The sequence below is a fragment of the Elephas maximus genome, chromosome 1 (genome assembly GCF_024166365.1).
Source record: "Elephas maximus indicus isolate mEleMax1 chromosome 1, mEleMax1 primary haplotype, whole genome shotgun sequence".
NCBI classification, from domain to species: domain Eukaryota; kingdom Metazoa; phylum Chordata; class Mammalia; order Proboscidea; family Elephantidae; genus Elephas; species Elephas maximus.
In genome coordinates this window covers 166,991,063-167,009,683 of record NC_064819.1, presented here as the reverse complement: position 1 = coordinate 167,009,683, position 18,621 = coordinate 166,991,063, and the positions used below count along the sequence as shown (strand labels likewise).

At 36.4% G+C, this 18,621-nt stretch overlaps 1 protein-coding gene across 2 annotated transcripts in view; it reads right to left on the bottom strand.

Moving 5' to 3' along the window:
- Positions 1-18,621, bottom strand: part of GRIK2 (glutamate ionotropic receptor kainate type subunit 2) — a 770,475-nt gene that overhangs the window by 244,967 nt on the left and 506,887 nt on the right. For both annotated transcript variants that reach the window (XM_049897980.1, XM_049897988.1), the window contains exon 10: positions 7,113-7,319. In XM_049897980.1, the coding sequence (XP_049753937.1) occupies positions 7,113-7,319 (207 nt within the window). The remainder of the gene's footprint in view (positions 1-7,112; positions 7,320-18,621) is intronic.

Here is an 18,621-nt window from a genome sequence, read left to right as displayed (position 1 = left end):
TTTTTCATTCTGCTTTTTTAAAAAAACCTGTCAAATAATCAAGTTTTGTTTGTTTACTTTTAGGATTTCAACAGCACTTGAAGTTATAAAAAAGAGCATCATTAAAGAAAAACAAATAGCATTTTTTGCATAATGCACGCTTTTATCAACCTCCAATAGTTAATTTTTTTTAATAGTTAGTGATACTAAAACACAAATCTCTTAAAGAACAGAGAAGTTATCTAGTTCTTTGGCATCTATAAAAGAGGTAAGCTTTATATTTAAATGTTACTTTTTAATAAGTCAGCTCTTAGTCTAATCTATACAATTCTAATGAGGTAAAGGAGTGGAGAATAAGACTTATAAAATATCTCATTTTTCAATTTTATTTATAAGACTATTTTCCATTTTCTTTGATAGCATTATAACACACATATAGTAAAGTTTGTTTTAAATATATTGTAATTACGGTTCCACAATAATCCTGTAAATTAGTTCAGTATTTAATAGTCAATATAAATAATATCCTATGAGTCAGAATGGACTCAAGGGCAATGGGTATAAAGCACTATGCATATGAAAATGGCTGGTACCTCTTTGTGTAAATTGATAGCAGTAGTAGTAATAATAATAATGGAGACCACAAGAGCTCCTTGTCGTGAGTGTTTCCTACATTCCAGGCAACACACTTTGACCTGTGCAGTGCATTCATCACTTAAATTAGTGTCAGGTTTTGAAATATCACTTGAAAATCCTTTAAATCATCCAGTCTTTGAACTAAATTCTGTGCCTTTAATTGCATACCGGATTAAGTAGTATTTTGATTAGAGGTTATATTTTTAAAAAATAATCTGTATCTTTAAACATGAGAGTATACGTCAGTGCCAAAAGCTTTTCACACAGGGAGGCATAAGGGGTAGAGGAATTGGCATCTGTGTCCTACAACATTTAAATTGTTTGAGTCCACCAGCTGCTCCTTGGAAGCCCTATGGGGCAGTTCTGCTCTGTTCTGTGCGTCGCTATCAGTCGAAATCGACTCAACAGCAACAGATTTGGTTTTTTTGGTTTTCTTTCTATTATTTTCTCTCTCCAGCTTTCTCTCATCTCTCCTGTCCCATTTATGCATTTGAGTAAATTAAACGAGGCTATAATTCCACTTTCAGATATTAAAATTTAATCCATGTCTTCATTCTATGAGGTATCATTATTCCCATTGTACATATGATGAAACTGACTCTACGACAGAATAAATAGCTTTCCCAAGGCTACGCAGCTAAAGGAGAAGTGCTGACAATTGCCTAGGCAGAGACTCTTAAAATCACTGTACTGTAATTTACATAAAAAAAAGTCAGCCCTAAAAGACAAAGTTATTAAATTAGTATGAGCTCATTTCTCAAATATTTTCATTTATACCAAATAAAATTTTATGTAGTCATTTCCTCTCCCTCTCTTTTTTCTCTCTCTCTCTCTCTGCAACCAGTCAGTGGCCATCAAGCTGATTCTGACTCATGGTGAGACCATGTGTGTCATAGGAGAAGTGCGAACCTTATGGTTTTGAATGGCTAATATTTTGGAAATAGATCACCAATCTTTCTCCTCAGGCACCTCTAGGCAGACTTGAACCTCCAACCTTTCAGTTAGCAGCTGAGCACATTAACCATTTGCACGACCCAGGAATTTTATAAATATTTTATAATTATATACATGTACATGTATATTATAAACATACACACACATATATATATATATGGTATATACTCTGTACAGAGAAAGAGTAAATATATATACATATATACATTTCTGTATTAATTTTTCCCTATGCTTATATAAAAAAAGCATTGGGTAAAAAAAAAAAAAAGACGAGAGCAGTGCTGAGGAGTTGCATGACCACTAGGTGTTCAGGGGACAGTGAGAAAAAAATACAAGATCAATATGAGGACTTTAAATTTTATACTGTAATTTTTCAGTACCTCTGTGAAGCTTTGAAATGGGAAAGCTTTCAGAAGACACAGATGATTAAATATAAATCTGACTGCAATATATAGGTGTATTCCTAGAGATCTAGAAGGCAGGAAGTGCAAACTAAATATATAATGAGGTGGCAAGGGTTTAAACCAGAGGGCTATGAGATGGGAGAGGTAGGAACAGACCTGAGATCTACTTTTAACACGCACATACAGAGACATTGTATATTGCTTTATTAAGTTATGCATGGATGTTAACAAGCATAAATCTTCCTGAGTTTTTCCAATTGCAGGCAAACATCACCAGAGACTTGAAAGTAATTTAACTTCCCTTGCCTCCTTTAAGTAATCTCATAATAATACGTGCTAGCTTATTACACCTTAGGTGTTTTCCTTCATGCTAATGAATAACTCTAGTTGGTTTTATGAACAACACGCTCACAACAGTTGTCTCATGAGCCCATATATGAGTTAGTGGCTATAAGGAATACACAGCTCAAATGCTACAAGTAAAATTTATGCCCATCTTAATACAATGGTTGCATTAGCAAGCTGTGTACTCATCTCTAGTATGTCAGCTCAATCCCTAAGCTTACTTTTAAAAATGAAAAGTTTGACAGCATATTTCATAAAATATTATACAAAGATTATGCTTTAATTTCAAGAGGAAAATATGGCACCGTTTATTTCTTTACTTGGTCCTTGAATAGACACTTTCACTGGGACCACTGGAAGGCAACATAAGAATGAAACCATTAGGAAAATATGTAATATATTCTCTGAGGATCATGGTGCTTGAGTTTAACATTTGTTGTGTAACATCTCTGTCACCCTTTCAATAAATCTTCTTGAAAGCGGAACATTTTTGGCATGGCTATTATTTATGTTTCCCAGTTATTTTCAGTATGTTTGAAGCAGATGCATGTTACCACGTATATACCTCAATGCAGAGGACCATGTAGTGAAGTGATATGAAAAATTGTGTCCCTATTTAGATTCTAATCAGTCTGATGACTCACAAAAACTATCACCTTTTTAGAGGTACCTAACAAACTTCAAATAGAATTCTCCAAGCCACCAATAATCATAAAAATTCAAATGATGGTCAGTCTGAGGGAAAGACCTGTTAGAGTTTATATATAAAACCAACCACTGCCGTCAAGTCGATTCTGACTAATAGCGGCCCTATAGGAAGGAGTAGAACTGCCCCATAGAGTTTCCAAGGAGCACCTGGCGTATTTGAACTGCCGACCTCTTGGTTAGCAGCCATAGCACTTAACCAGTACGCCACCAGGGTTTCCAGAGTTTATATATATATATATATATATATATATATATATATATATACACACACACACATATACATATATACACATATACATATATATACACATACATATAAAAAGAGCAGGTCATTTATTTAAAGGAAAAAGTCCATAGATTGTTTGCTCCTTTGCTTTCTCTTGTAGTAGACATTTAGGATTATCATTTCTTGAAATGTTTCCAGACAATTTTTCTTTTTAAAAAAATGAATCTGATCAGTGCTGGATTAAGATTTTCAACAATTTAAGCAAGAAAAATATACCTCCTTGCTCCTGAATTTATATGCAATTCAAACCCAACACAACAAGATAAATCATAGAATAAGTACAAGGAGGTCCAAAAATGTTTTGACTTTTTCCTATAATTACTACTCTGATTTTGTTTTAAATATTATTTTTTTTTCAAAAATTCAGTGTCCCTGTTTTGCTGATGCCTTAAATATTGTTTTACCTTTTTCTTTCCTACTGCTAACCCAACAGTGAATTTGTTTCTGTATTAAATTTTCCCTATGTTTAATTCATTTTAAAATATAATTGCCATTCACAAGATGTAGGTCATTTAAGTGTGAAAGCACTGAGATATTTGTAACATCAAAGGGTTCAATTAATAAATTTTACTATTAAGACTGATATTAGTGATTGCAATTCAGTTCAAAAGTAATATCAATACAATTATGAGTAATTGTAATCCCTACATCTTTCTCATTGTAATATTGTCTAAATGTTTAACTTTTTAGTCCTTAACAAAAATATTCATAAACACTATAGTAGAAAGATAGAAAAGTAAGAAGAAGCAACATTTGAACTTAGTAGTAATGTCTCTATAGAATGCCTACTATATGTCAGGCACTGTATTTGAAACTTGCAATACATTGTTCCTAATATCTTCATTAGTATCTCTAAGTTTCAGAAAAGTAAAACGTAAAGAGTTTAAACCAATGTGCCCAAGGCACACAACTAAATAATAGAAGAAATAGGGTTTGAATCTACATCTGCCTTACTGGTTACTTATTATTATACCATGCTGTGAAAACTGCTCCGTGTCTGTGTCTATGTGCGTGTGTGTTTGCAGGGGAAAAGTATGTCATTTTGCAAGGACTAAAAATTCCTCAGCGAACCACTTTCTCCTAATATCCTTCTGAGGCTGTATCTTCATATTATAACACCAAGAACCATCCCTGGTTAGATCATAATGAATTTAAAAGATCATACCAAACCCTACACATTGGAGGGTCCTTTGAAATGGTACAGATGAAGAAGGTGGTATACTAGTTATCAAAATTAAAAAATCTTGCAATGCTTGCATAAATATAGCCAGCCTGATATTAGTGACTGCAATTCAGTTCAAAAGTAATATCAATGCAATTATGAGTAATTGTAATCCCTACATCTTTCTCATTGTAGGGTTAACTTCCTTTACCTAGCTATTTTTACAATATGTCCCATATTTGTCCTTTTCTGGCTTGATTTTCCCATTTTATCTCTAACTAGGCTTTTGGTAATGTTCAGTTACTAAATTTCACCTGTCAAATACATGTAAAGAACCTAGAGCCAGGGACTTGAAAGTAATTTAACTGCCCTTGTCTTGTTTAAGTAGTCCTATAATAGTATGTCCTAGCTAGTTCATTGCAGCTTAGGATGTTTCCCTTCATGTCAATGAGCATTACAGTTTGGCAGATAAAAAACAAAAACCAAACGCATTGCTGTCAAGTTGATTCCAACTCATAGCAACCCTATAGGACAGAGTGGAGCTACCCCATAGTGTTTACAAGGAGCACCTGGTGGATTCGAACTGCTGACCTTTTTTTAGCAGCTGTAGCTCTTAACCACTACTCCACCAGGGTTTGGCACATAGCTGGTATGAAATAAATACCAGTTGCCTCTACATTCACGCCCATGTAAAAATTATAAGAAGCATGATTCAGATGGGGTTGACCCTATCCCACAGTTCCAGGAGTGGACACATGACTCAGGCCTAACCAATCCAACTACTCCTCTCTCCCCACAAGCCATGCAGATAAATTCATTGATAGGCACATGGTCCAAACTGGCCAAACAAACCTCCACCCACGGATTTTGCTAAAACTTTGGGAAAAGGGAACCATGGCATAATGATTAAGAGCTCAGCTGCTAACCAAAAGTCAGCAGTTTGAATCCACCAACTACTTCTTGGAAACTCTATGACGCAGTTCTACTCAGCCCAACAGAGTTGCTATCAGTTGAAATTGACTCAATGGCAATGGGTTTGATTTTTGGGGGTTTTTCTCTTTCAGAATGAGGACTCTAAGAACCAGGTAAGCTTAGAATAGGGTTGTTCAATTCAGCACTACTGACATTTGACCTGTATAACATTTTGTTGTGAAAGGCTATTCTGTGCATTGTAGGATGTTTAGTGGGATTCTGAGTTTCTACTCCTAATGCCAGTAGCAACTCCTTAAGCCCCCAAAGGTGTGGTAATCAAAAATGTCTTCTCACATTCCCAGATGTCCCTTGGAGGGTGAAATCACCCCACCTGTGAACCACTGGCCTACAGCCACCATGAACCATTTTTGTCACCATGTAGAAAGAAAATGCTTTAGAATGGTACTTATAAGAAAAAAGCAAAACCCAAAGATAATAAATCAGTAAAACAGAGGCCAGGCACTAATGGCATACTTTAAGACCTGGATCCAACTATGCTTAAGTGAGAACCACTAGAATTTTAGGATTTTATTTAGTAAATTCCAAATCAATAAAAGAAATATATTAAGGATAGTTTGTGTTGTTATTCTGTTTCTAACCAAATCATAAGAGAGAATATATAGATCTCCTCAAACATACATATTTAGTGAGAGAGGAATCTCCTATTCTTTATAATTAATAATAATAAATTTAAAAAAGTATTTTCAAAATGCTGTTGGAATTTTTATTTAGATTACGGTTGAAAATTCACAGTAATTTTCCATATAAAATAATCTTATTATTTTGTAGAATTTTTCTCTTGGCAGAATAATACGCTTTAATATTATGAAAATGTCAAAATACAAAGTCAAATGTGATGTAATGACGTTGAAAAAGATCAGAGTTTTATTTCAAAAAGATAAATTAATTAATACCACCACTGAGAAATTATGCTTTTGGGGGCAAGAAGAAATCTGCAGCTTATTCAATTAAAATAAATAAAAAAAAAACTATGCTTAATATTTTTGTTTTACTTTTGTATGCAATATCTGATTCTATGCTTTGTGGATATAGACATCGGTGTCTAATTTCTACTATAAAGACAATAAGCATCCTATACTAGAATAGAATATTTTTATCATGAAATTAATATTTTGCACCACCTATTCCCTCTATGGAAACCCTGGTGACGTAGTGGTTAAGTGCTACAGCTGCTAACTGAAAGGTCAGCAGTTCAAATCCGCCAGGCGCTCCTTGGAAACCCTGTGGGGCAGTTCTACTCTGTCCTGTAGGGTTGCTATGAGTCAGAATTGACTTGACGGCCATGGGTTTTGTTTTTGTATTCTCTCTATTGATTAGGAAGTTATTATAAAGTTGAAGAAAAAATTAATTGTTGGAACATTACACACCAATTAAGACCAAATAGTTAATATTCAAGATATTAAATCAGTAGATTCTAGTCAACTTAAGACAAGCATAGGCTTTTAATAGAAATACATATCCCTCTAAGATTCTGTATACTTAATGGCAAAAATAATATCTACCTTGAATAAAATCTCTGAGAAGAATAATAATGCTAAATAATATTTCTGCTGCCTGTTATTACTAATCTCTAACCATCAATCAATCAATCACTAAATCTTTTAGCAATCTTCCCACGGTAATGAAAAATGAGAAAGGGACTTACATGATCAATTAGTTCACGAACCATTCCATTCCATTGTCCATTGGCATCATCCTGGGCTCCATATTTCCCATCCTCCACAAGTCTAATTTCATATGTAAAGCCAAGGATTGTAGATAGCTCTCTGAGGAGGTCAATGCAATAGCCCTCAAATCGGTCATTCCCATAGAGAGGTTTGTCAGACTTCTTAAACAGGACATAGGGTTCTTCCTGCAAACAATAAACACAAAGGTAGGCGTGTCAGTTAATCATGCAACTTACTGTCTGAATTGTGGCTTCTCAGAAGATAGAAAATTTCACATTATCAAAATTAGGACGACAGTCGATTTACGCAATTTCCTTCAAATTGTAACTGATATAGTTTGAAATACTAAAAAGGGAGATATTCACAACGCTAATGGAATATTTGTGCTTCACAAGAGATATTTAAAAATAATAATTTTACGATGACTGTGTAATAAAAATGTGATACATAATATAGAATATATAATGTATCATATAACATCATACAATAAATAATATATATGATATGTGATTTTTTTTATATGCTATATAATATATAGTAAGCAAAATACAGGAGTAATATATAATTTCACCATGTTTTAACACCCAAATTTTAATTATTCCATTTCATCAATACCTGGTGTGCTTTTTCAGTGGAATCTATTGATGACTGAAAAAAGTCATTGACTATTTGTTTGCTAAGAGCTGAGAATTGGAGTAGGGGCTTTTATTTTACTGGAGTAAGGGGCAAGAAGATTGCAATTACTCTTATACTTAATTACAAGAAAAATGTACTAGTTTACTTTAGAATATAGAGAAAGAAATTAGTATTTAGCAAGTGTTTGCATAGTCATCCAACAAAATTTTATGGAGCACCTAAAATATGCCAGGCCTCCTCTGTATGAAAGGGAAATCCTTGTGCCAGGAAGTCCATGATATAGAGGAGGAAACATATAGTAAATGCTTAAACAAATAGAACACATAACTCCAGATGGTTTTAATTCATTACTGATGAGTTGATTCCAACTCATAGCAACTCTATAGGACAGAGTAAAACTACCCAACAGGGTCTCCAAGGCTGTAATTTTTACAGAAGCAGACTGTCACATTTTTCTCCCATGGTGCACCTAACCAGTGGGCTTGAACCTCTGACCTTTTGGTTAGCAGCCAAGCAATTAACCACTGTGCCATCAGGGCTTCTTTCAGATGCTATCAAGTGCTATAAAACACAGTAATGGGATAGAGAGCAAATTCTACAGAGTAGTTAGTAAGATAAAATGAGACAAAATTGTGTAATGTGTCTGAAAGTCTTTTCTGAAAAGGTAAGAGATGAGATTGAAACTAAAAGTTAGAAAGGTGTCAAGCCATTTGAAAATCTGAAAGAACAGCATTCCAGGCTAAGGATACGACAAGTAAAAAACCCTGAGACCAAAATGACATTGAAATGTTCCAGAAGTGGATAATGGCAATCAGTGTGATGGAAGTACGGTGAGTAAGGGAGTTCTTAAACAAAATGAGAATGAAACATGTGTGGGGTGTCAAATCCTGTAGGGCTCAGCAAACAGATCCTGGTAAGCAATTTGAATATTAACTAAGTGCAAGGAAAATCCATGCATTAGCATATTTTGTTGGGGGCAGGTGGACCATAGTATGGCTGACTGCTGTGAATAAACAAGAGTGCAATTGGCTCTACTGCTTGCTATTTGGGAGCCCTTACTATTTGATCATGGGCAAAGTCCCTGCAAGATGGTCTCTGAGAAACCACTGCAGAGTGAAAAAGCTTAGCAAGCTGTCATGCCAGTCCATCTAGGAAAGCCACCTCCTCTCAGCCTGCAAGAGAATCACAGTCATCTCATGTGAGCCATCATAGCTACAGGAGTTTTGGATACAACAGCAATGTGTCCGTTTGCCCACACTCATCTCAGAAACAATCGGGACTAATTCCATCTTTCTTCCTATTCCTGTTGACCTGGGTTTTTCTCACACTGTTTTGTGCACTCACTAGTCTGACCAATTTCCTGTTCTTCCGATCCTCCTAAACACTGGCACTGTGTTCTCTGGATATTCTACTCAGAGATCAGCACAATACTCAGCAACCTCACCTGATTTTTGGAATGCTCCTGTCACCTTCTTGCTTTACTGGACTGTACCCTGAAGCTATTACTTGACCTTTAGCCCTTTCTCTTGGAGACTGTTTTTTGATATCACCTCTACCACCTAGAAGAATAGAAGGCACATTTAGTGCCCTTCTGCCTTTCAATACTGTTCCCAGATCATTTCTTTCCCTACCTCAAGCAATATCTCCTGCTCCTCTAAGGTTCATGCCCCCTGCCATACCAGGCTATGTCTTCACAGTTACTGTCATTTAAAGAAATCTGTGTCAAAAGATTTATTAAGAGGGAAACAATAAAAAAAAAAAAAAAAAAAACCCGTTGCTGTCAAGTTGAAGAGGGAAGGGAAGCCTTTATTCCTTAAATATTTAGCAATTGGACAGCAATTTTGTTCTCTTTCTCAACTCGTATAATCATTTTCTGTGTATTCATAATCCACCTTGATGAAGTATCCAACATGCTAAACTCTTAATCCCATTTCCCACTAGTTTTCAAATCTCTTCCTCCATACTTCCATCTCTCTCTTCCATGATCACAACTGAACAGAGCATTTTGACAGAAAATACAAAACAAACAAACAACAAACCAATTGCCTTTTAGCAGAACCTGACTCATGGCGACCCCATGTGTGTTAGAGCAGAACTGTGCTCCACAGGGTTTACAATGGCTAATTTTTCAGAAGTAAATCACCAGGCCTTTCTTCTGAGGCATCTTTGGATGGACTAAAACTTGCAACATTTTGTTTAGCAGCCGAGAGTGTTAACCGTTTATAACACTCAGAGACTCCTGTCTATTCATACAGCTCGTTGTTCAATCACACCCACAGCCTACAATTCTACAACCTCATGAAGACTTCCAGTCCAAAGACTCCACCCTTAACTTTCCCACTATTCATCAACCCTCTCCTGTTGTCACTTCGTTGTCTGGCCTAGATTCCATAGCCAATTATAATTTCTATCCCAGGAGTACTCTCAAAGTATTCCCGTATTCCCTCCTCTTTCTCTGGGTTACTTGGCCTTTAAAACAAAAAACATTCCCTAAATAACTTTTGCCTTCCTCATGCCTGTACTTGAATTGCTGAACATTGCTAATTATTTTCACTTAAAATTAATACATTAAATTATTTTATGGTAGGCTCTATTTCCAACCCTATGCAATGGCACTTCATACACTTTTCTCTATACTCATCTTCTTCATTTCTCCCACTCTAACTCTTTGTAAATCACCTAAGAAAATAAAAGTAATCACATGTGACCACCCTTACCTTCCTACAATCAAACCTACCAAACCCATTTATCTGTATCCATTTTTCTTCCCTTCTTCTACTGGGAACTGGTCATTTTCTTATCAGAACAATCAACTTATGTTCTAATTCTTGCATTAGTCAGAGTCCCAATCCAGGAGGTCTCCATCAACAGAGCCGTAACCTTCAGTTGAGCAACACAGCCAGCCTAAGATAACCTTACAGAGAGGAAGTCAGGGGCGTAAAAACCATGACACCACTGTCCTCTCTTCCTCATTTCTCCTGAACAGCTTTTCCACTGGCCAAACCCAATCAGCAATCAGAAGACATAGGTGACTGTTGATGTAATCCACACTGGTCAGCCTGCTGAGACAGAGAGCAGGGTGAAGAAGGGTGAAGAATAAATCTGGAGGGGCAAAGAGGAAGATCTATAGCACAGTCCTATCACTTTTTGCTTTCTCTAAGACCTAATTAGTTGAGCCTAATTACTCATTTATTCTAATTGCTAATTACTCCCTCCTTCATCACCAACCTGTCCCTTTATACAGAATCAGTTTCAAAGTATGCAAATTCATTCCACTAACTTAACTTTATTAGCCTCATTTTTTTTCTTGCTTCTCCATATAGACAACATTCTAAAAGGAGTTGCTTACCTTAATTTCTTCATGTTCTAGTTACTCCTCCATCATTAGAATGGTTTCTACTCTCATTTTACTTTACTACTCTTGCACACAAAGCACAAAACATTTCCATTTCATTGACTCTGATAAACAAAATTCTGTCTTCATTTTACTCAGGTTCTCGGATGCATACAACAGTGAACTATTCCCTTTTTCTTGAAACACTCCCTTCTCTTAGCCTTTGCCACATCATTCTTCTTTGGATTTCCCCCGATAGCAATGGGAACACCTTCTCAGGTTCTTTTGCTATTTTTTTCTTTTCTATTTATCCTAAATATTGATGTTCCTAAGTTCTGAGCCCCCTCTCTTTCTTTTTTAAATTTTATCCCTAAGTGATCTCATCCACACACACAAAATTTAATAACATCTTTACACTGATGGGACCCAGACCTCTCCTTGTGAACTTTATATACACATATCCAGTTTTCTACTTGTCAGCACCACTTAGTGTCTCATAGACAGCTTACATTTAACCTGTTCCAAACGAATTTCTTGTTTTCCCCCAAATTTGTACATCTTTTTCAATTTTTTTTTCTGTTTCAGAAAATGGCACTCATTTATCCAGTTACTTAAGCCAGTCGCTGAAATATTATCCTTCTTTCTTCCCCTTTTTTTATCTACAGAGCAAGAAAAGTGATCTTATGAAAGCATATACTGGATCATAGGCTAACTACTACTTCGAACCATTCAGTAGTTTCCCAATACATTAAGAATAGCCTACAAGTTTCTTGCCATAATCCCTGAAGCCTGTTGCTCTTCTACCACTTGTTTTCATCTTAGTAAACAATTTCACCACTCTGACAGCTGATGAAGTCAAAAGCCAGGGATTTTTTTTTTTTTTTTTTTGGTCACTTTCTCTCCTATCCTTGGGAAGTCCTGCAAGTTCTTCCACCAAATCTTACTCAAATCCATCCATTTCTTTCCAATCTTCTACCATCATGTTTGATGCAACCATTATTTTTCATCTAGGCTCCTGGAGAAGCCTTCTACCTCCTATCTTTATTTCATCTCTATGCCCCTGTGGCCCATTCTTCATAGAAAGTCATAGTGATCTTAAAAAAATTAAATCTGATTTTATCGTTCATCTGCTTAACATCTTCTTTTAAAAAAGTGGCTTTTCACAAAAACTAGAATAAAATGCAAACTGCTTACTTCAGCCTTCAAGGCCCTACCCACTTTCCTTTCTGACCTTAGCTACCCACTCCTCTCACCCTCTCATATTCCAGATACAGTGTTCATCTTCCTGGTCCTCAAATTTGCCAGGTTCATTCCTGACTCAAGGTATTTGCATTGCCCTTTTTTTTTTTTCTGTCTGGAAAGATTTTTCTTGAGGAAAATATAGTTGTTTCCTTCTCATCATTCAGCTCTTTTCAAATATCACATCATCAGAGAAACCACCTTTGACCTCACTATATCTGAATTAAGTCTCCCTCCAAAGCAACTCTCTATCATTTTACCTTGCTTTGTTTTCCTCATAGCACTGACCCCATCTGAAGTTTTGTTTTTTGACGTGTGTGTGCGTGCATGTACACTCACACAAGGCCATGTGTTTCTTTCTTTTCCTATTAGAATATAAACCCTTGACTCTAGGAACTTTAGAGATTATTGTCATTAATATGTCTGCATCTTGGTTCCTAGAACAATGACTTGCAATTAGTAGGTGCTAATAGACATGTGCTAAACAGACAAAATATTCATCAAGGTTTAGACTCTACCATTTCCTCTCCAACCTCATCTTCTTCTCTTTAAGTTCACTTAGATAGATACCCTATTTACCTTCAGTTCCTCAGATACCTACCTATTGTCTTCCTTAGAGTCTTTTCATATATTGTTCTGTCTGTAATGCTCTTAACCTGCTCTGCAAGTGGCTGGCTCCCTAGCTTTCCTGAAGGCTCAAGTCAAATGTGAAACTTTTCCTGGGCTCTGAAGAGAATGTTCTCTGTTATTGCCTATCTCAATACCTTATTTTTTTCTCTTAGTATTTAATTAATCTTCAATTATTTTATTTATTAGTTGGCTTACTTCTTTCTGTCTGTTTCACTTCCCTGAAATATAACCTCCCCATGAATTCATCACAGCATCTCCTATGCCTAGCGCAATGCCTAACACATTGTAGGTAATTGTTGTTGCTGTTGTGAGGTGCCATCGAGTCGGTACCTATTCATAGCGGCCCCATGTACAACAGAGCAAAACACTGCCCAGTCTTGTGCCATCCTCACAATCATTGTTATGCTTAAGTCCATTGTTGTAGCCACTGTATCAGTCTGTCTCATTGAAGGTCTTCCTCTTTTTTGCTGACCCTTTACTTTACCAAGCATGATGTCCTTCTCCAGGGACTCATCCCTCCTGATAACATGTCCGAAGTATGTGAGACATAGTCTCACCACCCTTGCTTCTAAGGAGCATTCTGGTTGTACTTCCTCCAAGACAGATTTGTTCATCCTCTTGGCAGTCTATGGTATATTCAGTATTCTTCTCCAACACCACAATTCAAAGGCGTCAATTGTTCTTCGGTCTTCCTTATTCACCCTCCAGCTTTCACATGCATGTAAGGCAATTGAAAACACCATGGCTTGGGTCAGGCCCACCTTAGTCTTAAAAAAGGTGACATCTTTGCTTATCAACACTTTAAAGAGGTCTTTTGCAGCAGATTTGCCCAATGCAATGTGTCTTTTGATTTCTTGACTGCTGCTTCCATGGGCATTGATTGTGGATCCAAGTAAATTTAAATCCTTGATGACTTTAGTCTTTTCCCCATTTATCGTGACGTTGCTTATTGGTCCAGTCATGAGGATTTTTGTTTTCTTTACGCTGAGGTATAATCCATACTGAAAAGTGTGGTCTGTGATCATCAGTAAGTGCTTCAAGTCCTCTTCACTTTCAACAAGCAAGGTTATCTGCATAACACAGGTTGTCAATTAATCTTCCTACAATCCTTATGCCACGTTCTTCTTCGTATAGTCCAGCTTCTCAGATTTTTTCTCAGCATGCAGATTGAACAAGTATGGTGAAAGGATACAACCCTGACACACATTTTTCCTGACTTTAAACCACACAGTATCCCCTTGTTCTGTTCAAACGACTGCCTCTTGATGTATGTACAAGTTCCTCATGAGCAAAATCAAGTGTTCTGGAATTCCCACTCTTTGTAATGTTATCCATAATTTGTTATGATCCACACAGACGAATGCCTTAGCATAGTCAATAAACACAGGTAAACATCTTTCTGGTATTCTTTGCTTTCAGCTAGGATCCATGTGAAATCAGCAATGATATCCCTGGTTCTGCGTCCTCTTCTGAATCTGGCTTTAATTTCCGGCAGTTCCTTGTCTATGTACTGCTGCAGCCACTTTTGAATGATCTTCAGCAAAATTTTACTTGTGTGTGATGTTAACGATATTGTTTGATAAATTCCGCATTCGGTTGGATCACCTTTCTTGGGAATAGACATGAATATAGATCTCTTCCAGACTGTTGGCCAGGTAGCTGTCTTCCAAGTTTCTTAGCATAGACGAATGAGTACTTCTAGTGCTGCATCCATTTGTTGAAACATCTCAGCTGGTATTCTGTCAATTCCTGGAGCCTTGTTTTTCTCCAATGCCTTCAGTGCAGCTTGAACTTCGTCCTTCAGTACCATTGGTTCCTGCTCATATGGTACCTCCTGAAATGGTTGAACATTAACCAATTCTTTTTGGTATAATGACTCTGTGTATTCCACCTTCTTTTGATGCTTCCTGAGCTATTTAATATTTTCCTCCTAGCATTCTTCAGTATTGCAACTTGAGTCTTGAATTTTTTCTGCAGCTCTTTCAGCTTGAGTAATGCAGAGTGTGTTCTTACCTTTCGGTTTTCCATTTCCAGGTTTTTGCACATGTCATTATAATACATTACTTTGTCTTCTCGAGCCACCCTTTGATCTTCAGTTCTTTTAATTCATCATTTCTTCCTTTTGCTTTAGCCTCTCAATGTTCAAAAGCAAGTTTCAGAGTCTCTTCTGACATCCATTCAGGTCTTTTCTTTCTCTCCTATCTTTTTAATGACCTCTTGCTTTCTTCATGTATGATGTCCTTGATGTCATTCCACAATTCATCTGGACTTCAGTCATTAATGTTCAACACATCAAAACTATTCTTGAGATGGTCTCTAAATTCATGTCAGATATACTCAAGGTAGTACTTTGGTTCTCGTCAACTTCTTCTAATCTTCTTCAGTTTCAACTTCAACTTGCATATGAGCAATTGATGGTATGCTTCACAGTCAGCCCCTAGCCTTGTTCTCAATGGTGATATTGCATTTTTCCATTGTCTCTTTCCATGGATGCAGTCGATTTGATTCTTGTGTATTCCATCTGGTGAGGCCCATTTGTACAGTCACCATTTATGTTGACAAAAAAAGGTATTTGCAATGAAGAAGCAGCTAGTCTTGAAAAATTCTATCACGTGCTATCCAGCATCATTTCTATCATCAAGACTATATTTTCCAACTACTGATCCTTCTTCTTTGTTTCCATTTTTCACATTCTGATCTCCAGTAATTATCAATGTATCCTGGTTGCATGTTCGATCACTTTCAGACTGCAGAAGTAGATAAAAATCTTCAATTTCCTCATCTTTGGCCTTAGTGGTTGGTGTATAAATTTGAATAGTCGTATTAAGTAGTCTGTGTTGTAGGCGTATGGATATCATCCTTTCATTGATAGCACTGTACTTCATGATAGATCTTGAAATGTTCTTTTTGATGATTAATGCAACGCCATTCCTCTTCAAGTTGTCATTCCTGGCATAGTAGATCATATGATTGTCTGTGTTAAAATGGCCAATACCAGTCCATTTCAGCTCACTAGTGCCTCAGATATCAATGTTTATGTGTTCCATTTCATTTTTGATAACTTCCAATTTCCCTAAACTCATACTTTGTTCTTTCCTGGTTCCAATTGTTAATGGATGCTTACAGTTGTTTCTTCTCATTTTGAGTCTTGCCACATCAGCAAATGAAGGTCCCAAAAGCTTGACTCCATCCATGCCATTAAGGTCGACTCTACTTTGAGGGGGCAGCTCTTCCCCAGTTGTATTTTGAGTGCTTTCCAGTCTGAGGGGCTCATCTTCCAGCATTATATCAAACAATATTCTGATGCTATTCATAAAGTTTTCACTGACTAATTGTTTTCAGAAGTAGACTACAGGGTCCTTCTTCCAAGTCTGTCATAGTCTGGAAGCTCAGCTGAAATCTGTCCACCATGGGTGACTCTGCTGGTCTTTGAATACCGGTGGCATAGCTTCCAGCACCACAGTAATACGTAAACCCCCACAGTACACCAAACTGACAGACACAAGAGAGAAGTACCTAGTAAATATTAATGGGATAATCGATTGGATAAATAAATACATTCTTTACTTAATTTCATCCTCTTTAAATGCATCTAATAATCCTTTGGAAGTTGTTTCAAGTTTTACAAATTAAATAAACAGAACCTGGCAAAAACCAGCCCTTCGATATACTTTCATTGTTTTAGCTTTCCAATAATTTTCAGTAGAGTTTTACTAGGATTATTGTACAGTTTCTATTAAAGGTTCAAAGAGGTTAATTATTTTTCCCAGGTCACACAGCTAATAATTGGCAAAGAAGAGGTTTGAACCCAGGTTTTCTAAATTTCAAGATACATGCTTTCCCCACTACTCTACACTGTTTTCAACACTAAGATCATTTGAGGAAAAGCTATACATGTTGGATTTTTAAGTGTAGTTAGATCAAATGCATAGGAACCAGAAATTAGTCTGCAACAAAATTCAAAGCTAGATATTTGAGCTTACCACAAGGTAAAGGGACAGTGAGGATTCTATTTTTATGTACCATGTGATTATATATACAATTATTTCCCCAGGGATAAGTAAATGTGACAAATGTGGTGCCCTTTTGCCCTAAGGGTTATTATACCCATTTCTCTCTCTAGTCTTCCTGATCAGCTAGTCTTTTAAGTTAGATAACACATTTCCATAGATCACGGTTTAAATGCCCTTTTTACCCTGAAGGAGGAGGAAGCCCTAAGGCTAAACAGCTTTCTTGTACAGATTGGGTATTCACATTCCAGACATATTCATGTGTCTCTTTTTCTGGTGCTCTTATAACACCTTTTGAATATTTTTATCATAATATTTATCATACTGAGTAGTGAGTGCTGATTTACATATATGTCTCCTGAACTAGATTTGAGCACTTTAAAGGCAAAATGGCTATTTAAATTTGCATCAAAAGCACAGAACATCACCCAGCAAATAGCAGACTTACAAATAAATGATTATTGAAATGAATTGAATGGAAATGGATTACTCTGGTCAAATGAGGAAGCCAGGGGATATTGAACTTAAAGAAAAAATATTTGTGGCAGTAAGTTTCCCTCTGGGTTTCCGATATGTTTGTAAGAATTCCTACCAACTGGCAGAGACCAGGGCTATCAGAAGAACACAGTGTTCTCCTGCAGGATATAAGACAGTATGAAGTATTCCAGGCTGGTAGAATGGAAATCAAAAGAAGCATGCAGGAATAGTAGATTAACCTTACTTACTTCCTACTTTGACTCCAGTCAAATACTGATTTTTAATAAATGACTAGATGTTTTTATTTAATAGGCACACAGATTGACAATTCGTAGAGCTCAATGCATTAAGGAATAGTGCTACATAAGATTTTCCAAGTACCTCCTATGTGCCCAGCCCTGTTCTAAGTGATTTACTTGGAAAATTAAATAATATATTCCCCACAACAACCATATGAGATTCAGTGGTATTTTCATTCCTGTTTTACAGATGAAGAAGCTGAGGGAAGAGGTGCTAAGTATTTTGCCCAAGGTCAACAGCTTGCATACAACCCAGGCAGTCTGCTGTGGGATCATTTACCACTATACTATTCTCCTCCATTAAATAGTTCTTCATTATTTCCAAGCTCTTTGTGAATGCATAATTGTACTCAGCTTATTAGACAATTTAATATGTGGATATGAATTTATTACTATTAATTACTTAATTGGGATTAGCCAATGGGATATACTGCGTATTTAATTTATGTAACTTAACATACAAAATGGTAATACATTTACTCACCAAACAATACAACCAAAACAAAGTCCTACATGAAAATAAGAAGTAAATACTTAATCCAAAAATTCATTTTCTATATGACAATTTATCTCTTTGCCAAACAAGAACACTTATTTTTAACATAAAAATACTTTAAAAATCAGCTAAAATAGGAGGCAGGGCCAAGATGGTGGAATAGACAACAGACGCTACCGGCAAGCCGTCTTATAACAAAGACCTGAAAAAAACAAGTGAAATGAGCATGTTTATGACAAGCTAGGAGCCCTGAACATCAAAGGGAATGTTAGAAAATGAACAGAGGGGCAGGGGGAGGAAGAGATGGTTCAGAAGTGGAGAGGAGTTACCGGACCTGAATCGCCAGGAGCCCTCAGGCACCATTCC